At 51.6% G+C, this 22,204-nt stretch overlaps 1 protein-coding gene across 12 annotated transcripts in view; it reads right to left on the reverse strand.

Annotated features, from left to right (window-relative positions):
- The window catches only part of IL11RA (interleukin 11 receptor subunit alpha), a 161,510-nt gene that overhangs the window by 9,173 nt on the left and 130,133 nt on the right, over nucleotides 1-22,204 (reverse strand). For all 12 annotated transcript variants that reach the window (XM_084832773.1, XM_084832770.1, XM_084832767.1 and 9 more), the window contains exons 3-8: nucleotides 12,366-12,465; nucleotides 11,297-11,357; nucleotides 9,306-9,472; nucleotides 8,972-9,086; nucleotides 2,402-2,434; nucleotides 323-486 (exon numbers count right to left, since the gene is read on the reverse strand). In XM_084832773.1, the coding sequence (XP_084688899.1) occupies nucleotides 323-486; nucleotides 2,402-2,434; nucleotides 8,972-9,086; nucleotides 9,306-9,472; nucleotides 11,297-11,357; nucleotides 12,366-12,465 (640 nt within the window). The remainder of the gene's footprint in view (nucleotides 1-322; nucleotides 487-2,401; nucleotides 2,435-8,971; nucleotides 9,087-9,305; nucleotides 9,473-11,296; nucleotides 11,358-12,365; nucleotides 12,466-22,204) is intronic.

The raw sequence follows: 22,204 nt of genomic DNA on the forward strand, positions 1-22,204 counted from the left end.
CCAAAATGCAGAATCACCAGCCCCAGAGCACGCGCTCCCAACCGCCCCGCCCCAGGAATGTGCCTGCACAGCAAAGAAGTCTAGGTTGCTACAGGGAAAAAACCAAGCCAGACAGGGAAGGAGGTGGCGAGAGAGAATCAAACCAGGGTCTGAAACCAGTTTGGCTTAGGGGAGGTCCTGATCAGTTTGGCTTAGCGGATCCTGATCCTTCCTGATCAAATGGATGCAGCGAGGGGTTCCAGCCAAAAGATTAAGTGGCAGAGATGCACCCACCTCCCCAGCCAGACCCAGTTCTCTTCTTCTTCCAAAAGGCAGGACTTACTGATGGCTTGCACAGTGATGTCCAGGAGCCGGAAGCTGGAGCCCAGTGGGTTCACCTCTGTCACGTTCATGCGGTAGGAACTCCAGAACTGGGACTTGTTGACAGTGCAGGAGAATGGCCGGGCCGGATCCTGGATACACAGCCCCACGTCGCTGGTTGGGGACCTGGCCATGCAAAAGCAGGGGTAGGAAGGGTTTTGCAAAAAGACTTGCCTGACCGGAGAGCTCTGCTGAGCAATCACCATCTCCTTCTCTAACCCACTCCATGAAGAGGACAAAAGTGGCAGGCAGATGGCTAGGTCCATGTAGAAACAGCAGAGTCAGGTCTTCTTTAGGACCAGCAAAAGGGTCATAACAAAACAAGCATGTTTTCAAGTTCTTAAGAAGTCTTAATCGCGGTAATGATGGCGCCCAAGGAAATCGGTTGCACCTCAGAGACAACGCACACAGTCAGAAAAATCATGTGGCACAGCTCTGCCAGGGCTGCACACCACTTCAGAAGAAAGGAGGTGCAGGATCCATATGGGAATGTTCGCAGGCCTTAAAGAATAAAGCTCCCTATACTTCGAAAACTAGCATATCTGGGTGATTTTAGCCTCATCCACTCCACATGCAGGGAGTTGCATTTTTAAAATATGGAAATACGTTCAAGCATGCAACTCCCCCCTGCAGCCTAGGGTGGCATATTCCCAACAGTGCAATGCCACATGATTATTCATACCTGCTGGGGTTCCCTCCATCCATTTTCTGATGGCAAAACACAGCCTATTGCACAAACATATTGCGCAAATATGGGCTGTTGCAGGAGGAAACATGATGGGGACTAGGATGGGGCTGCTGGGAGGAGCACACGAGCAATGACAAAGGGAAGAGCAGACCACCCACGTCCAGTACCGCTCACTCATGAGACCCAGCCACCCTACTAAGGGCAAATAGCCATCAGCTTGAAAATGAAGCTTCTTCCTGATTAGAGGTGGAACATATGCTCAAGGGGGGTCAGGCCTGGAGATTAAAGCCCCAAACAAAACTAGAGTCACACAAAGCCTGAATGCCTGATAAAAAGTGAGAGCCTCCAGTGGCCACAACCCTCTATGGGGGCAGTGTGAAGGCGCTCTCTCCTGGCACCTCTGCGATGAAAGCCTGGCAGACTTTGCATTGTAGGCTGGAGCGGGAAGCCAGCTCAGTTCTAGAGCAGCCGGGATCCCCTCTGGCTCCCTGCCCAAAGCAACATCACTCTTCAGGAATGCGGCCTGCCAGGCAGCTGTGCGTGAAAGTGGGTGCATGCGTGCAGCAGGTCTTGGCAGTGGGAAGACCCCCTGGTGGTTTCCTGCTCCTGGCTCATCACCAATACGCTCTGGCATTCCTGGAAGGGCACAAGCTGGTCACAAGGGGCTTTGTCCTCCCGCATGGCACGGAAAGGAAACGGAGCAGGATCTTTCCGTGAATGCAGCGCCATCAGGCGACGTGATTGCGTGCAAGTGATGGGAACAGCTGAACTGAGGCAGGCCAGCTCTGTGGGCAGAAAGGAAGGGGCCACCCAGCTCCTTCCTGCTCCACCTCCAAGACGCACACGTTTCCTCGACCGAAGGCCCTCGTTTCCTACAAGGAAAGGCTAAGGGGCCTGGGAGTAGTTAGCCTCCAGGAAAGGAGGATTAGTGGGGGGATTAGAGTTCTGTTGGCCTGAAACGAAGACAGTGATGCCACTAAACCTGGCCGCCTCTCTGGGAAAAAAGGTTAAAGGAGGGAGGGACTTTCTCACCCACCTTGGGTATCCTGCTAGAAAGGCAGTTAATAATACAGATTAAATAATATTCATGTGAATAGAAAAGGATGCCAGAAAGAAGAGACAGAAACCTTTGCTTCCCTACTAAGGATAGAGCTAAAAGGAAAGGTCACAAGTTCAGGGCAGTGGATTTGGGTGAAGTACGAAGGAGATTTCCCAAGCACATGGCGCTTGATCAAGGCTGTGAATTCTCCGTTGGCATTTTCACCCCAAGGTCCAGGACAGCCCTGCTTGGCGACACGCGAGGTGCCAAGGCCAGCCTGTCCTGAAACAAGGGGGTGGACTACGCAATCTTACCTTCGCTTCTCGCTTCCAGGGAGCTGTTTTTTCCTGGGAAAGGAGAGAGAGAGGAGAATGTGTTGAGAAATCCAGCTTTCACTCTATCTCATCCTAGAGAGGCAGTTGTAGGGCACCCTCCACAGGGTTGCCCCACCTCTCTCTCCATCGCTTCTTTCACAGCAGCCCCAGCCTCAAGATCTCTGAGGTCCCTTTTCACTCTATGGTTCTATGAACTAGGAATGTGGAGATGAGCAACCGGCATTTTTTTATCCACCTGTGCGTGGCATGGTAAACTCTGGGCCTGTTCTCACATTGCAGCTACTGCCTGATTGCCGTTGACCTTGTCACAAGCCGCTTGTATGCAACAGCCCCCACGTCTGAGAAAGCCAGGCCAACGGGCCCCTCGCCCGTCACGGCCCACCCTCTCCAGGGCCTCGGGCAGGGATCTCTTTCCCAGACCCTGTCTCTATGACAACAGAGGGAGAAGCAAATGGAGGAGTACCAGATTTTTTACAAAGCATCAGCTTTGCTGTGCTTTGGCCCATGCAGGGCTCCACGGCCAGTGCTCCACACCAGTAAAAAAAATCGCTTCACAGAACATACTGCCGGGTAGGGGTCGGAGTGAGCGTCATCTGACTAGCAGGGGCTGCTCCACCAATAAGAGAGGCTCCCCCCTCCCCCCTCCTACCCCCTGAAGGTCCAGATGCACCTGCATTTCAGGAGCAAGCCTCACTGACCACCACGGGAGGTACTTCCAAGTACACACACATATGCTTGTGCTGGGAAAGATGGGTGGGTGGGAGGGAGGGAGGGAGGGAGGGAGGGAGGGAGAGAACACAGGGATGGGAAAGCAGCCCCCTTTCTAACCAAACAGATACTGCGCAGGATCTCTGTAACAAAGCTGTGAAGTAGCTACTTCCTAAGGAAATAAACAAAACAATGGAGAATCGGAGCCTGGAGACTGCGCTTTAGAGCCTTTAGGGACTGTGTGCTTAAACTGTGTGCTTAATCCTTGCCATTTCAACCGAGGCGGATTTCTGTAAATTCTGATGTGGGCATTCAGGGGACAAGCCTCATCGAGCACAATGGGAGTTACTTCTGAGTAGACACTAATTGGTCTACAGTCGGGAGACAGGGAACACCCCTTGGCTGGGGTCACGGTGAAAGGCACCCCTGGGCAGGGCTAGCACAGCTGAGGTCAATGTGGGGGTGGGGCACGCAGTAACTACATCGAGGAGAACCCGACCTCAGGAAAAGAATCGGACTGCAAGCAGTCTCAGGAAATCCGGTTTTTCCCTGATAAGCTCTGGGGGTGCTGCTGGATGGCCATGATGTCATGTATCCCTAACGACCTCCACACACAGCCGGCTCGGACCAAATTGCTGGTGGAGACACCCCCCCCATGCACTGCGAACATTTGATATGGGAGATGCAGGGGATGAGGGACCCATGGATCCCTAGAGAAGAAAGCACACGACAGGAAGTGGACACAGCGGTGGGGAGCAGCACAGCCAGGCCTGCAATCGAGGGGCCCTGGTGAACACCAGCCCCCTGAGAAACAGCTCTCCACCTCAAGAGCAGAAGCAGCCGACTGTTATGTACTGTGCATTGAGTGTGCCATATGCTGTACCACATATGGAATAATATGTGGCACATTTGATGTTAAGAACATAAGAAGCACCCTGTTGGATCAGACCAAGGGTCCGTCTAGTCTAGCATTCTGTTCACACAGTAGCCAACCAGCTGTCGACCGGGAAACCACAAGCAGGGCATGAGTGCAACAGCACCCTCCCGCCCATGTTCCCCAGCAACTGGTGCACACAGGCTCACAGCCTCCAGTACTGGAGGCAGCACATAGCCATGAGGACTAGTAGCCACTGATAGCCTTCTCCTCCAGGAATTTGTCCAACCCCGCTTTAAAGCCCTCCAAATTGGTGCCCATCACTACATCCTGTGGTAGCAAATTTCATAGTTTAACTATGCACTGTGTAAAGAAGCTTTGATATATGCAAAGACGTTGCTTTGCATATATCAGCTCAGTAAAAACTCTGGAGACTTTGGGGGGTGGGATGTCTAAGAACACCTAGATCGCTTGTGGCTGAGGGGAAGACTGATCTCAGGTCTTTGCCGCTCATAGCACCTTCTATTATTCACTATGTTACACCAGTAATGCTGCTGCTGCTGCATATGTGTGTGTGTGTGTGTGTGTGTGTGTGTGTGTCGGGGGGGCCCATTCCCTGCTGTCAGCCAGCTCTCGCCAGTGCAGGGCCGGGACCTGTTCTGCAAAGGGAGATGCAACAGGGGCTGGCCGGCTGCTCCAGCATATGCCGAGGGCTGGCCAGAAGAAGGCACTCTCTTCTCAGAGCCCACGGCAACCCTGGGGTGCTGTTGCTGGCACTGAGAATCCCAAGTCTGGTGTGTGAAGTGCTGGCCCAGAGCTGCCGGCGCCCTGGCTGGAGCGATGGGCGAGGAATTAGTTTTGTTCACATTTCAAGGTGGACACAGCTAATGGGCCCTTCCTGGACCTAAACAGGAACTGGAACACAGTTTGCTGCTGAAATCTGTACATTTCCAAAATCTGTAGTGCAGTTTACAGAACAAAACAAAACAAATTTTAAAAAACCGTACAAAAACATTCACACAAAAAGAATGTCCCTCCCCCCGAAAAGGTGCACAAAAATCATTTATTTGCAAAACTATGTACAAAAATGCTTTATTCGATAGGGATAAATACTTTATTCAATGTGTACATTTGCAAAAGTGTGCACAAAAATATGCACATTTGGGAAAATGTGTACAAAAAGTGGATTAAAAAAAATCACATAAAATGCAGAAAAATTCATGCAGACAAAAAAATAATGAACACAATCCAATGTGGAATCAGGATGGAACAAATTTAGCATTGGAAAAATGAGAACCTGAGTGAAATCAAGCTTGACAGTTTAGCCCATCCCTTGTTCCTTGTAACTGCACCTGTGCTCTACGCCAGAGGTGGGTGGATCCCACTGAGGATGCAAGACAGAATCCGAAGGGATCCCTCCCCATCCCTGTCGCATTTTGAATGCAGCAGGAAGTGACGAGAAGCAGCCAGCAGGCACGTGGGTGTGCATGGGGCCAAATTTTGGAAGTGCTCATTCACTGTGCAGCCGACAGTAAGCTCACAGCAGCCCACAAGGCAGGAGGGGAAATCCGGGGCCCATGTCAGCAACATCTGAAATCCCTCACCACAGAGGATCTCTGGGTCCTGGGCAGTGCTCCCTCCAATGGGGCCCATCCCAGAAGGGCATGCGGCTACGGCAGAAGCGGGGCAGCCGCCCAGCGTGGCCCCTGATATTTTGCAGGCACTGATCCTGCAAGTGCCACCGGCTATGAGCCGGATGTCAACTGCACCGGCCAGTTCCACACCAGGCAGCAGACAGACCAAAACCAAGCTAGGCAGATGGCGCTTAAGTAGCCTCGAGCTCCAGACGGCAGGGAAGATCGTGCACGGAGAGTATGCAGCATCTGTCAGGCAGGGTCCTGGGCTGAGGTGGGCAGTGGGCATCAGCACAGGGACAGAGCACTTGCTCTGCATGCAGAAGGGCCTGGGTTCGATCCTAGACAGCTCCGGTTAAAAGGACTGCAGCCCCCCCCCCCTCCCGGAGAGCCTATCAGAATAGACAGGGCTGGTCTAGGCAGGCCAGTGATCCGACTTCAAATGTTCCTCACACGCACACACAAAACACATCTCACAGGAGTCCCTCTTCATCTCATGTTCGCTGCTGAGGTAGGAGACGTCTGCATTCATTTCATGCTGGACACAGACGAGATTTTTCCAAAGAGCTGAAGGTTCTTTGAGGGATCCCTGCTCTCGGTGCGTACGCTCATCCCGCTTTTGCGCACACGGAACAGGTTTCTGCATAAATTAAGAATCCTGTAAAGGCTATCTGACTGGATCCAACAGAGGGACAACGTGGTGTAAGCCCCAGGAAGGGATGCTTCTCTCAAACCACTTCTCAACTCTCTTCAAAACTTCTGTCTCCAGCTTCTGAGTGGCTGACGTAGGGGGTGAGTGACAGATGACTTCCCAATGGCTCGGGGGGGCGGGGGCTGGGGCTGGGGGGGTGCCTGCACTTCCTTCTCTGGCATCTGGATAAAGGCTACCTGGACAAAGGTTCCCACCCCATCCATCCCGTGCAGGCCTCCTTCTTGAAAGACGGCTCAGATGAACTGAGGGAGGGTATGGCCAGGGTCCGCGACCGCATCGGGTCGAATGGCTGCTCTTGCTCACTGCAGCCTGTTCCCATCCAGTCCTGGCTAATCAGCATGGCAGCATCCCTCCCTCCCGCCAGGCCTTGCCAGTGCCCATGCTGGACGGCCTTGCCTGTGCCCTCGCGTGCTGTGGCAGAGGTGGTGGGCTTGGGGCTGCCCTGGCAGCGCCTCAGCACCATGACGCCACCCTCCTGGAATGCTGGGTGGCCTGTTGGAGCTCCCCATCCCTGCCAGCTGCATTCTTCCCACGTAGCCGGAGAGCCAAATCTTTCTGAGAGTACTGATTTGGAAGGAGCAATGGAAACCCGCATGATACGTTTTTGGGAAGGTCTTCATTCCCAGGACCGTGGCCAGCAAACAGGGTTTGGAAAAGAACACAGCAATGCGCAACCCTTCGCAGGGCAGGAGAACGTGCAGCCAGAATGCAAGACGGGGGAGGGAGGTGCTGCGATCCGGAGCAGGGCCAGGACTCCTCCAGCAGCATCCCCCCACCCCACCCCCTTGCTCTTTGCCCTGCCTGTGTCGACCCTGGAAGGGTTCTGCATGACAGAAGTGAGCTGCATGATCCAGTCAGTCCCTCAAGCTGCAGCCCCATCCCAGAAGCACAGTCAGGAGGGCTGGGCAGGAGGTGTGCTGGAGCCAGCGCACTCCGTGGCTCCGGCCAAAATGTAAACGCAAAAATGCAGGCGCAGGACCCATTTGTGTGCAATAACCCGGCACTTATTTGGGCATTTAACAGTTCATGAAAAGGACCAACCCATGTGAGCAGCGTCGCACAGGACGGAGCTGCTCGCAGCACCACCACCACACACACACACACACACACACACACACACACACACACACACACACAGGCAGCGGGGATTTGGTTTTCCAGGGACCCCCTGGCTCCTGGAGGCAACTACTGTGGTGCTGAGCATTACCCAGCTCACTCGCAAAGAAATGACCCAATGCAACCGAGGAGCGGGCGCTTTGGCAAGATGCCACCCCACTCCCTGAGCAGCAGGGCCTCCCCTCTTTCTCCATGACACCTTGGGCGCTTCCTTTGGTCCTCTTCCCCTGCCACATTATAGAATCATAGAATAGTAGGGTTGGAAGGGGCCTACAAGGCCATCGAGTCCAACCCCCTGCTCAGTGCAGGAGTCCAAGTCAGAGCATCCCTGACAAATGGCTGTCCAGCCTCGTCTTGAAGGCCTCCAGTGTGGGAGAGCCCACCACCTCCCCAGGTAATTGGTTCCATTGTCGTATTGCTCTGACAGTCAGGAAGTTTTTCCTGATGTTCAGCCGGAATCTGGCTTCCTGTCACTTGAGCCCATTATTCCGTGTCCTGCACTCTGGAATGATCGAGAAGAGATCCTGGCCTTCCTCTCTGTGACAACCTTGCAAGGACTTGAAGAGCGCTATCATATCTCCCCTCAGTCTTCTCAAGGCTAAACATGCCCAGTTCTTTCAGTCTCTCTTCACAGGGCTGTTTCCAGTCCCCTGATCATCTTTGTTGCCCTCTTCTGAACCCTCTCCAGCTTGTCTGCATCCTTCTTCAAGTGTGGTGCCCAGAACTGGACACACTACTCCAGATGAGGCCTAACCATTGCTGAGTAGAGGGGAACTAGTACATTTAGGGTGCATGTCCAGATGCAGCAGGAAAGCCCAACCCACACCAACCCTCCCACCGCCCCCCCCCACTGGATTGCAAAGAAGAGGCCCGAGCTCTCTGTGGGCGGGGAAGGCAAGCGAGGGGTCATGGTTCTCCAGAATCCAAACCTACTGACGAGGCAGCTGGCCCAGGAAGGCACAACTCTCCCATGTACCATGATCTGGACCTCCCGCTGTGGGAAGCAGCTGTCACACAAAAGAAACCTCCTGCTCCATGGGAGGAGCTGGGGAGCAAAGAGGAGGCGAGTGTGTGTGTGTGTGTGTGTGTGTGTGTGTGAGTGAGTGAGATAGAGCAAGAAGCTAGCCCTGTCAGGGCAGATCCTGGCCTGAAACCCAGTCCACTAAAGGAGGGTGGGGATGCGAACCCAGGAAGCAGCCTTATTCTGAGTCAAGCCCTGGGTCCCTCTAGCCCAGTACTGTCGACACTGACTGGCAGCAGCGGCTCTCCAGGGTTTCAGGCAGGATTCCTTCCAAGCCCTACCCGGAGATGCTGCTGGGGATGGAGCCTGGGACCATCCGCCTGCAAGGCCACTGTGCTCCTGTGAGGTATGGATCTGGGAGATGCCACTTGGGCACCGACAGGGTGCGTGTGGGTGGCGGGCGCAGGGACAGCGCGTGCAAGCTCACAGGCTGGTTTCCGTGTTCTCTGTTCTGTGGCACACAAACAGACACACAGAGCCCTACCTGTAGGTAGAGATATACTTGGTGGGCAGAAACGTCTCGAGGCTGGAAGCCCAGAAGCAGGAGAAGTTCTCGTAGTTGGAAGCTCTGCATGAGATGGAGGGCAGCCCTGGCACACCTGCAGGGGAAGAAAGGTGCTGCTTGGAGGGAGAGCGCAACCTCTGACTCTAGAGGAGGCCAGGCCCACCCCGCCCTCAGCTGCCCCTCCACACCACACCGGATTGCCCCTTTCATCCTGGGAACGCCTGTGGCCGGCCCAGCAGAGACAGGGAGAGAGCCTGTCAGGGATCACCTCCCCCCCACGGGACGTTCGCCAGCAGCAGAGACTCGAGCTTACGGCCGAGGCGGAGAGCGACGGAGCCAAGGAGGAGCCCGCTGGGATCATGGCAGCTGTAGAGGCCCTCAGAGGAGAGCTCAGCGCGGGGCAAGAGGAGCTGGCCTTGCTGGACTGTGGAGCCCTCCGGCAGCACCGGGGCTCCGTTCCGCCGCCACTCCAGCGTGGAGCTAGAAGCCAGAAAGCTGCAGTGAGGACAAGGGGAGGCAGGAGGGCAGAGCCACACCAGAGCAGCTGCACTGCTGCTCAAGCCAGCCTTCCCCAAGCCAGCCCCCTCCAGATGTGCTGGGCTACAAACCCCGTTGTCCCCAGCCAGCATGGGCTACAAGCTAGGAGCAGATGATACCTGACGTTAATGACGCTTTTGTAGAAGAGCGCTCAGCACTGCCATTTTTACTTTGGAGGACAAGCAGCTGCAAGGTCCTGTCTGGTGCCTCTGTCTGGATTGGGGCCCACCAATTCCTGCCTGAGCTCCCCTCCCCTCCCCAGTTCCCACTGGGCCCTTGAGGAGTTGCTGCTCACTACAAACAGCCTTGCGACTACTCCCCCTTCAAAATGCAAGAGAAGCGGCAGCATTAAGCACTCGTTTAAAAAAGCAGGAGGAACACGCCACGTCCTCTGGTGCACCAGAGCTGTGATGCCGGGGGGTGGGGGTGGGTCTGAGGTTGGGTGGAGGAGGAACCCTTATATGAGTTGGGAAAGGGGGGGGGGATCAATGCTAGGGATAGCCTGATTGGGGGCGGGGGGGGGGGAGGAAAGAGACACCAAGTAGAGATGAAAGCAAAGAGGAGATTCAGCTGCAGGTGGCTACCAGGCGCAATGGCTCGGCACTTCCTCCAGCATCAGTGGCAATATACCTCTGTGTGCCAGCTGTTGGGAACACGAGCAGGACGGTGCCATTTAGTAATTTTTTTATTTGTTAGCGTTGTATAGTGCCCAACTGGCAAATGCCCTTGCGGTGGTTTGCAATCATAAAACCAAACCAAAACATGCCCCCATAAGATGACCAAACACACAAATACAACAATAAAAGTATTAAAATAATACAATATTAAACATTACAAGCATTTTAAAAAATACTGCTCTCCTTCCACAAATATTGTACAATGTCCTGTCCTGCTTGTGGGCTTTGCAGAGGCAGCTGGTTTGCCACTCTGGGGACAGGATGATGGACTAGGCAGACAGGCCTTTGGGGTGGTCCAGCAGGGCTCCTCTTATATTCTTACATTCTTAAATTGTAGAGCCATCTTAAAAGTTTAAAACTGGTATACAAATTATTCAGATTTTGCTTGTGAAGTTCAACCTTGACTCCTTGATAGACACTTAACCCCCGCCCCCCAATTTTAACGATTATGACTTAGACCAGGGGCAGGCACCCTTTTCGGACTCACAGGCATGTTGTCAGCTTTTTCCAGGCCCAATGGCGCATTTGTCATGTGGTCATTTGGGGCTGCACACATTTATTTACAGGATTCAGTCTTTTCTCGCCCCCACTGGTGGGATTCTGTTCTTTTGGGCAGTTTAGTTGTCCTTTGCCGTGACTCCTATGGTGGTGCCCAGGGCAATGTCTCAAATTGCCAAATGTGCCCATGTCCCCAAAAGCTTCCCTGCTACTGATCTAGGCTTTTGTGTCTTTTAAAGTATCCCTCAAGATTGTATTTCACAAACACAAATTTGAAGTCAATAATATTCACTGTAAAACTTGCAGACCTGGCAGGGAAGATCACAAGAATTTTTCCTTATCTGAACTCTCAGCCTCTTAAGAAGGCACAACGTGGTAGAAGGGGATAAATATGGGGTGCAGTAAAGATTGTTAAAGCTTGTAGTAAAGATGTGATTAAGAGGCACTGACATTTTGTCAGCAAATGCACCCCACCCCCCATTCCCTTTGAGATCAGCCTGCTCTGGCCTGAGGCAGCCTTCCCATCATCTCCATCACTCAGAGACTTTGCGTGGTCCTCTTCGCAGAACCAGGGTAATTCATGGAAACCTACCCTGGGCTCACTCCGGTACACATCAGCGTCACGTCTTTTCCCAGCTGGCCGTATGTCACTCCTGCAAGAGAGGGCAGTAAGCACGAGTCCCGAGACAGGGGCTGCTTTCACGCTCCCTGGCCTGCAGGTAGTTGGTCCTTGGAAAGGCAGGCCCTACACTGTGGGACCTCACGGGGCTCGTGCAGGAAGCAAATCACCACACCCATAGCAGAAGGGGCTGCTCACCTGTTTGGTACCCACCAGCAACAGTGTCAGAAAGAACTCACTGAATCCCAACCTGCTGTGCCTAGAATGAGGCACAGCTGGGACTTGCCTGGGGCACTGTAGCCACACCTGCCCAAGCAGGGGAAGGAAACAGGTCCATTGTTCTGACTGCCGGCAACATGATGACTCTCTGGGGAAGGAGCCATAACTCTGTGGCAGAGCACATGCTTGGCGCATAGGGAGATCCCAAGTTCAATCCCCCCCTATCTCAGGTTGTGGGTCTGAAGGAAAGAGCACTCTCTGCTGGAGACCTTAGATGGCCACAAATATTCAGAGGACATCCTACTGGCTTAAGCCCTATTCAGGCATTCAGTTCAAACATGGGGGGGGGGGAGAGGAGGAGAAGAAGCAGGAGCAGGCAAGCTCCACCCCCACTCCCTGTTCTCATCACCTCCCATGAGCTGAGGGAAAAGGTCTGCAGCAGGGAGCCTTTTGCAGCCACATGATGAAGAACCCTGATATTCAAGGATTCTGCGTTTCCCATGGTGCCTATACAGGGGCAAATGGCCCTCTGCCGCAGACGTTTGCCCTGGATGTATGAAGGGCCACAAGAATGAGGCTGGAGCTAACCTGACTCCCCTGTCTCCCCTCGCATGTTTGAATAGAAAGGGGCTGCAGCAGGACTCTTGTCCTGAGGAGGCAGCTCCAGTACCTTGTCTTGTCCCCTGTTTGACCTTTCCTCCATGCAGCAGATCATCTGCCTTGGCCTTGGAGCTGATCCTGCAAAAACTTACCTCCCTGGCCCTAGTCCTGAAAACAACCATTCCAGCCCCAGACTGACATCGTTCTGCCATTGTTGTCTCACCTTCTTCTCCCCATTCTCCTGACATGGTGATGGATGTGGTCACCAAAACAGCCGCCCAAAGGACCGCCACTCTGCCAACACAGGAGACAAGGCTCAGCATCTATGGGCCAGAAAAAAGGGAGGGGAGAGATAAAGCATGAAGACCATTAGGCAGATGGTCAAAACCTGAATCATAGAATCATAGAACAGTAGGGTTGGAAGGGGCCTATAAGACCATCGAGTCCAACCCCCTGCTCACTGCAGGAACCCAAGTCAGAGCATCCCTGGCAGATGGCTGTCCAGCCTCATCTTGAAGGCCTCCAGTGTGGGAGAGCCCACCACCTCCCTAGGGAATCAGTTCCATTCTCGTATTGTTCTGACAGTCAGGAAGTTTCTCCTGATGATCAGCTGGCATCTGGCTTCCGGTCACTTGAGCCCATTATTCCGCGTCCTGCATTCTGGGATGATCGAGAAGAGATCCTGGCCTTCCTCTCTGTGACGACCTTTCAAGGACTTGAAGACTGAGTGTGTGTGTGTTTTGGGTGGTGGTGGTGGAGATTCTTCCAAAATCAGCTATCAGGAAAGGCACAACACAACCAGGAACACCACCAGGATTGCTAGGAGTCACTTGGGCTGTGCTGACAGATGTCTCACCATAGTGAAATTTGAAAGTTCAACTCAGACTCTTGCCAAAAATGCAAAGTAGGTCTGTGGGAGAATTGGAACGAGGATTCCACAGCCGAGGAGCAAGAAGCACATGGCCAGCAGGACAGAGGGACACTGTGCTTCTGTGTCTCAAAGCAAAGGAAGATCTTCAGAGACAGCTATGAAAAAGAGAGGCAGAGAAGGCACATCTGCCTGCCCTTTCATCCCTGCTCCACCACCCCTTGAGCCTGGTCCCCACCACGCCTTTGTCAACGCCTCCCTCCACCTTCTCCTCTCTCATAGGGATGGGACCAGGGAAAAGCTGCTGCTGTGGTGGAGGATCGCATTTTAAATTTTGCTGGGATGGGGGTGGGGGGCGTTCACTTAGCCCGCCCCAACAGGGAGGCCACTGCGCCGGGTTACAAAGAAATGCCAGGAGGGGGACACCACATCCTCCTGCTGGCCATGACCACATTGGATCCGTTCATGGAAAATCAAAGTACTAATCTCTGCAAGCAAATATTGGCACAGGCAGAAATCGGAGGCCAACAACAAAGGAGCTGCCTCGGTCGGCTGGGCCCAGCTCAGAGGTCGCTCTTGTGCCTCTCCTGCCCAGGCCCAACCCCAGCTCCTGAGCCGGTGCACGCGCTGCTGGCAGAAGCAGGGGGCGCTCACAGCCACCTCCAGCTCCTAAGCATGCACACCAAACAGAATTTGATGGGTCTATTTAGTCTAATTTTTCTGCCATCCCTTCAATTATCAGGGCGGTTTACAAAAGTTAACAAGGAGATTTAAAACCATCATAAAATGCTAGCACACTTGTAAAAACTGTGGTGTGTTTTACATTAAATCCATAAAAGTATATGCAATACAAATAATATAAAGTAAATACAAGTAGTTTTTTTTAAAGGGGATAGAACAGAAATAAAGAACAGAAACAGATGCTCAGAGGAACCAAGAGGATAATTCCGAAATACAAGAGTGTATCAGCTGGGGTGGGGGGAGGTGCTGATAATGATCAGGATCACAGCAGACAAGAAGGGGGAATTTAACCCTTCCCTGCCATGGTGCTGAAGAAAATTGGTCTTCTGAAGATGCTATTTGGGAGGACATCTCCAATCGTATTTAATGCCTGGTTTGGTCGGAGGAGTGGATCCTCTAAAACCCAGGATTGGGGGTGGGGGAGGTCCTTTCAAGTCATTCTGGCCACTAAACAATACCAAACACAGGGGAAGACACTCCAGGGAGATGGTGGCAGCTCCACAATTCCCCCTTAATCATGGTATTGTGTCACTTCATTGCAGCCGACCTGCTCCCAAGCCCCTGCCAGGCCTGGCTGTGTTTGGGGGTGGCAACAACATCATCCGCATCATCATTATTAGCACCTCTCCCCTCTTCTTCCTCCTCCTCCTGTGCCCCACTTTGGGAATCAGGAGAACTTGGAACTGGGGACTCCTGGCAAACATCTTTAGCAGATCAACACGCAACCCCTCCTTGGCCAACAGAAAAGGGGAAATGATTTTTCTTTGGAAACAAAGAGATGCTGCTATCGCTTGTCGGAGGATGATGAGAAATAATGTTATTTTAACATTTTATCAAGTTTCTCTACATTGGGGCTTGTATGATTTTATTATACAGTTCTGCAGTTATTTTGTTTCGATCCCTCATCTACTGTAATTTTTATACTTTATATTTTACATGTGCTGGTCTGTGACTGAAATAAACTAACTGAATCTGATTCACCTATTTTTAGAGCTATTGTCATGCTTTAAAAAGAAACCAAAGAGGTGCAGCAGCCTCCCCCTCTTCCAAGAGACCAGCTCCTGTTAGAATGATCTGGGCAGGATCCGAGACCTCACTCTGCCTGGCCCCTCCCCTGCTTCCCCCATGACTTGTTGTAAGGAATCAGCACAGACATCGACATCGTAAGGATCCCTTGCCAGGTTTGCAGAGTTCATTCCAGAGCACTCAGTGTGCAAGGGGAGTGCAGATGGTCAGACAACTCCTCCCACAATCTGGTTTTAATAAATGCCCGTAGAGAAGGAGCCATTTCATGGGACACAGTCCAAGGGCTGGGGAGCACGCACCCCTTCCCCCAGAACATCCAACCTAGAGGGTGCCTAAACCCTGGGCCAAGCTGCTTGTTAGGGGGTGGGTTTCTCCTTGGAACACCATCATCGCTATGGGTGCCCTTATGGTCAAGGAGACACCCGTGCCAAATAAGGAGACACCATGAATCAGTGGAGGCTGAGGGGAATGGCCACAAGACCCGGGGGGGAGGATGGATGACCTCAAAGGAACCTTCTGACCTTACAACCAGTGTGCTGAAGGAAGCACATTGCACGCAGTTGCCACCACGCAACTCCATGGAAGATCCCACACTGGGAACTGGACTCACCTGGAAGAGGAGGGGTCTAATATTTTAAGGACAGAAGGCAATCAGGACTGATTGAATACTGACACAGCCACAATTCTATTTTCTTCCTTCTGCACCAGATACCGTGAATCTCCTGCAAACATACTGAATAGCCTTGATAACTGACAGTGAGTTCATGTAACTTGCAAAGTATCTGCCATTTTCTCAGGTCTCAGCCAAAAGAGCTGTTGCTCCTTAGAGGTCTTGGGTACATGTTCAGTACACACCAGGAACTGGAACAACAGAACAGGGTGACGGGTCGCCCACCTATCAAACAGGGTATTGCTGGGGGGTGGTTTTTGTCAGTTTCAGTGTAGTGTGCTATAGCAGAATTAGTGTTCAGCGGGATGCATTTAATGATAGATTTGGAGCGGGCTGAAAATATTTCTTTAATTAGTTAGCAATATGTTACCAGAACTAAGGCTTTATTGTTCTGTGTTAACCACAGTCCCTGAATCCGAGTTTTCGTTTCTTGTAAAGCATCGCTACAGACTAAGCACCACTCTGTGCTGGGACTCCCTGGCTCCCCCTAACCCCCAAAGCCACAGCGAGATCAGCCTGTGGATATCCCGCCGTCCCCTCCAGGCATTAACTCAACAGCGAGGTTAAATCCTTTTCGGGCCTGGCTTTCGCTCACTCCTCCCGGACCAAGCAGAAGGATTTTGGTGAACCAAGATGTCTGGAATAGTTTGACATGGAAAAAATAACATCTCTCCAACCTATAATGGATTGGCATGTTTATTTATACATGGATTCCAGGGACCTGCATGGGGAGGAGGTGCTGCCAGCAGAGCAGAAAGTCTAAACAGACCAAGTGGAGGCGCAGCAGTTCGCCAGCTGCTTTCTTTCTTTCTTAACTGGGGGCGGGGGGGGGGCATTCAGCAGAAAGATCAGACTGCCATGGAGACCAGAAAGTGACTTAGATTCGGAATTCCTTTCCTCCAAGCCCAAAGTGGCTCGAAGGCATTCACACATCAGTAGAAGACAACGGGAATGTCAGGCCATGGTTCTAAGCACAGGCTGAGCGTTTGCTTGGTTTAGACGGACCCACCTTGAGATGGCCGCGGCACACCAGCTGCATGCCCAGTGCCCAGGACCAATGGCTGCGGCCTGCAGAAGAGAGCAGGGCATCGGAGTGGCAATATTGTTGCAGAGCAGGTTTCCTTGCAAGCGCCTCTGCTCCACAGCTCCTCCAAGGCAGCAGTGCCCAGGCAGGACCTTTGGGCAGCTGTTTGTGCTAAGAAGCCCCTGCAGCAACAGGCCACAAACACCAGTGTTTAGTCTGTGCCCGCCATTGCTGCTCTGTTTGTTTATCATCACCAACTGTGGCTCACGGGAGGGGGCAATGGTTTATTTTCCCACCCTCTGCTCTTTGATTTGCTTTCCCGAAGGCGCTCCCCAAACCCCTGGGCAGTCGTATCCAAACCCTGGCAGCGGTGGTGATCATCCAAACAGCCACATCTGTGCAGATCAGTCAAACCAAAGGTGTCTTCAGAATGAGGGAGAACACAGAAGGAAAGTCTTGGGCGGTATTCAGAGTGCAGGAGATGCTGGCAAGCAGCAGGGAACTAAGGGTGGGTGAGAATTTCAGAAGATTTTTGAGAAGAATTTACCAAAATCTGCATGTTCAGGATGGAAAGAACTTGAGATCACAAAACAAAAAGCAAAACAAAAAGCACAAATGTGGGAGAAACTGTCCACCTAGGTCCAGAGCTCTGCATGCTGAGCCCTTCCTTACCAGTCTGGGTTTGAATTCATAGAATCATAGAAGAGTGGGGTTGGAAGGGGCCTACGAAACCCTCGAGTCCAACCAATTTGTTGTTCAGTTGTGTCTGACTCTTCATGACCCCATGGACCATAGCATGCCAGGCCTTCCTGTCCTGAGCACTCTCCCGGAGTGTGCTCAGGTTCATATTCATTGCATCGGTGATGCTATCTAGCCATCTCATCCTCTGCCGTCCCCTTCTCCTTTTGCCTTCAGTCTTTCCCAGCATCAGGGTCTTTTCCAGAGAGTTTTCTCTTCGCATTAGGTGGCCAAAATATTTGAGCTTCAGCTTCGGTATCTGTCCTTCCAATGAGCACTCAGGGTTGATTTCCTTTAGGATGGACTGATTTGACCTCCTTGCAGTCCAGGGGACTCGTAAGAGTCTTCTCCAGCACCACAGTTCGAAAGCATCAATTCTTCGGCGCTCAGCCTTCCTTATAGTCCAGCTCTCACAGCCATACATTACTACTGGGAAAACCATAGCTTTGATTAGATGGACCTTTGTCGGCAAGGTGATGTCTCTGCTTCTTACTATGCTGTCTAGGTTGGCCATAGCTTTCCTCCCAAGGAGCAAGCGTCTTTTAATTTCATGGCTACAGTCACCGTCTGCGGTGATCTTGGAGCCCAAGAAAGTCCCCTGCTCAATGAAGGAACCCAAGTCAGAGCATCCCTGACAGATGGCTGTCCAGCCTCGTCTTGAATGCCTCCAGCGTGGGAGAGCCCACCACCTCCCCAGGTCATGGGTTCCAATGTCGTAGAATTCCAATGCATGGGTGTTCGGCCATGCCAGTGCTGAATCGGGGTTGCCCCTCTTTCTCCTGACAGGCTCCTCACCTTTAGCAGCTCTAGGGCAGGCAGGTGCCCCACGGTCCTCTTTATGCTGCTGAGCTGCTGGCATTGCGCTCCCAGTGGCGGTCCCTGCAAAGAGTGCCTCCAGACGACAGCAGTGGCCCAGCGCCAGCCCCCCGGGCAGCTCCTGAGCGATGCGCCCCTCATGCTTTCTGGGTGAGCTGCCACCGCCCCCTCACCCAGCTGGCCGCATGCCGGGAGCAGGCAGAAGCTCTTGGCTCACTAGCACCTGCGGAGAACTGAGGCCCCCGCCTCTGCTGCCTTGCGCGTCGCCAGTCTCCCCTTCTTAGTCTCGCTCGACTCTCAGGAAGTGCGACTCACGCCACGTAGGCAGCATGGGGAGGGGAAAGCCCAACTCCCCCCAGAAGTGTAAAAACCTTCTAGCCCAACAGTCCAATTAAGCACGTGTATTAAATGAAATGAAAGGCAAGGATGGGGTAAGGCGGAGGAAGTCGTGAGAACGCACACCAGTAAACAGGGAACCAAACCTACCCCTGTAGTCCTGGTCTGCCTAGATCTCTCCCGAGCAGCTAATCAGTTTCACTTACGCTCAGGGCCTCTTGCAGATCTTGGAGCTTCTTTGTGTCGGACAGCATGGATGGAGAGGGAGGAGGAAGGGACAACACGACTGGACAGAGGGCCATGCTTCATGCCCCCTTGTGAGAGGTGGGCTTGATCGACAGCTGTCCACGTGTTAACCAATGGATGCCCAGGCACATAGCCAGAAGGTGCCAGAGGAGGGCTAGTCATGAAGGCAGGATTTGCCCAAGGAAGAGGCAATGAGCACCAGCGCTTACTTTGTGGCGGAGGGAACTGGGCACGGGGAAGGATAGTGCTTTCCTGCCAGGCTGTTTGCGTATCTGGGGATTGCTGGTTGGGATGCGACAGGGTCGACTGCCTGAAATGGAGGACGAACTCTGTCCACTCTGCCCAGTGAATAGAAGGAAAACGAACAGGTCTGCTTGGTTAAACCTAGGCCGTCATGACAGTTCCTCCTCTCCCAACCGCCACCAGAAGGGCTTCAACATCTTGCCTGAGTGGGATGGGAGGAGAAAGAGATTAAGCCTGAACTCAAACGAAGAGAAACTGCAGAAGGAAAGAAAGAGGAATGGGACAGCAAAGAACAGGCCAGCCCAGAAGGGCAATAGATGGACTGCAAACCTATATTCCATTGGCCCCAGAATACGAATATTCCCATCCACCTGGGCAACCATATCAAGCATCGCCATCATGCTTTTTTCCTTCTCCCTCCCCATCCCTTTCCTTGTGTCTTGTGTCTTTCAGGATCGTAAGCCTAGGGGCAGGGACTGTCTCATGACTGATTCTTGCAGCCACTCTGACAGCCTTTTGACTGGAGAGTGGGATGTTTTGAATAAATAAATGGAAATAAATGCTGGGCATATCTGTACCAGTGCAGATGGGTGAGAATTTTCTTCCCGTTTGATTTTGATAAGAATTTACCCCAAACTGCAAATTTCTTCATATTTGGGACAGAACCTGAATGCGGGCAAAAGTCAGGCCGACAGATGTGGAACCCACCAACACACAGTCAGAGCTGACAAGCCATTCACAACTGGTGTGCAGGCTTGGCAAGAGGCGTCCTTCACTGTATGTGCATTACATGCCTGCCTATTTTTTTGAATAAATGTTCTGTCTGGGTGCCTCATTGCTCACGTTGCACTCAATACTGCAGGTTTTGGCAAAATATTATTTGAAGGCATCAAATAGATATTTTGACCCTTATGCTTGCTTCTGCCAAGACCTTTTCATGAAAGACGAGGCTTTATACGGGAGCGAAGGCAGAATATGGTTTTTATTCGGGTAGCTTTTAAATCTTTGGACAGCATAGATCACAGCACTGGCATGCTCAGTTGTTTTCATATAGGTCCAATATTTGGCGGTTAAATGACCATGGAACTCAGTGCCACATGAAGCCAAATGTCTGGCCAGTTTCTCTGAGGAACTGGGGCATATGATTCCACAGACAAGTGTTTCCAGACAAGAATCCCATGCTAAGCCAATGATGTGGGGGAGGGGCTGGAGATTTTTGGACTGAAGTTACTCTACTGACAGCTAAAGGTTAAGACTCATCTGCATTACATATTTTTAAATTGCTCTGAAAGTGGTTTATGAGTCACCCCAAAATCAATGAAAATGTAGCTTTGTGAGGGGGCGGAGAATTCATGGAATTCCAATTCCAGACTGCTAACTAAGCTTGACACTGGCCATAATGGGTTGAGGGAGAAGTAATTCTGCTACAAGGGGCATGGCTGGGCACTAGGGATGTCGGATAAATCTGCAACGGAATCAAATGACTTCAGATTTCTACGAATCCGAACTGCAGATTCCACATTAGACAGGTTTTCTCGAGTTGCATGGATTTTGTAGACTTTTTTTTAAAAAAAACTTTCTGGAATTTTACACAAATTTAGTCATTAAAAAAAATGTAAAATAAAAAACACTGGCTAAAAATGCACATTTCCCCCACGAGCTAAAGCATGAAAAAGTGTACACTGGGACAGAGGATTTGCACATTTTTGCAAATGCGAATTTGCACACATTCAGGAAACTGGAAAAAAATCTGATTCCATCACTGAGCAGTCAATGGAACAAAAGGCACCTGACAATCTGTGAAACGCAAACAAAATAGATTTTATAAAATCTGTACATTCCTACTGGGCACTTAAAAGATTTTGGGCACAGGTTCGGGGACACAAATCTCCATAAATTTGCACAAGGTAATTTATCTCTGTATATGCAAATATAGGTATAATTACTGGGATTTATTTAAATTTCACAGAAGGCAAAGCCAGACAATTAATATGCCATCCAAAGCACCCCAAATACAATAAATTATTCAATTAATTTTTACGCCACTCCCAAATCCTTACTTCCTCTTCAGTTACAATGAATTTGTAACAGATGTGAATGGGTATGAAAAAAATGCACACACAAAAATGTGTCTGGTACTTGTTCAGTTTTTTTATGAGCCTTTTCACCCCCACCTAAAAATGGCAACTCTTGCACCAAAATGGAGATTCAAACATTTGAGAGAGCACTAATCCAAAAGCAAGCCAAGGCCAAATCGGGGTTAATTTCCCAACTCCCATGTAGATCCTGCTCCACAATTTAACCAATTCCCCTTCAGTTAATTACTCCACTGCTCAATCATCTTGACCACAATAAACTAAGTTTGAAATGAAATAAAGTGGTGCCCAATTCTGTTTGAAGGGGTACAAAATGATGGGAGGAAAGGGGGTGAGTGGAAGGAAGGTTCTCTTCCAGGGTCTCCTCTGCAGTTTCTGGGGTTGTTTCTCTCTGGTAGGGGCATGCGACACCCCCCATCTCCCAACACACACACACACAAGACACACACACGGAGGCTAGAAAGCCCCACACTTGCAGAGAGGGGAGACACATAGAGACAGAGGGGAGCCATATGCCCCCCACCCCAAACAACCCCACACAGGACCAGAATCTAATACACACTTGGGATACTTGAAGAACCGCCTCCCCAAATTGTTGACCTTTTAGGAAGGCAGGAAACCCTTCCTTCCTTCCTTCCTTCCTTCCTTCCTTCCTTCCTTCCTTCTCCCCTTGTCTTTCTCTGTTCCTTCCCACCACTTCTCTTGCCCCTCACTTCTCTCTCTCACTCTCTCCCAAAGGAAAATTGCCCCACCCCCTGCGATGAGGTTTAGGAAAAAAGTTGCCTTTGGCACCAATGGAAAGTTTCCCCCTCACTTTAATTGCCCTTTGGGAGGCAATTTTCAGGGGGAGATCTGCAGCACAGGGTTAACTCTTCCCTCCCCAGCTGGAGGCTTCCTGGGGGACTTGATCTGTTCTTGATCTCCCACCACCACCACTTAACTGAAATCTACCTTGCCATAAGTGTAACTCCTTGTTTTCCACGCAGCAGGCTACTTTAGTCTGTGGCTGTTTTTGCAGGAGAGCACCAGCCTAAGCCCAAATTCTTTAAGCAGAACAAAGTGTGCAAAATCTGTGTCCTTTAACGTAATTCAGACCTTCATTTCAGGGCTGATTTTCAAAGAACTGTGAAGCTGTGGTATGGAACTGGGCAAGTGGCTGGACAGCAGGAAATGAAAGGTCAAGGACAGAAGTGTGGAGGAGCAGGCACCATGGGGACAGGGAACTGGGCCAGGTCTGCAATTCCACACCCCACCTCGC

This window comes from Heloderma suspectum, chromosome 2 (genome assembly GCF_057233095.1).
Source record: "Heloderma suspectum isolate Gila_16-S chromosome 2, 16-S_ref, whole genome shotgun sequence".
Classification (NCBI taxonomy): domain Eukaryota; kingdom Metazoa; phylum Chordata; class Lepidosauria; order Squamata; family Helodermatidae; genus Heloderma; species Heloderma suspectum.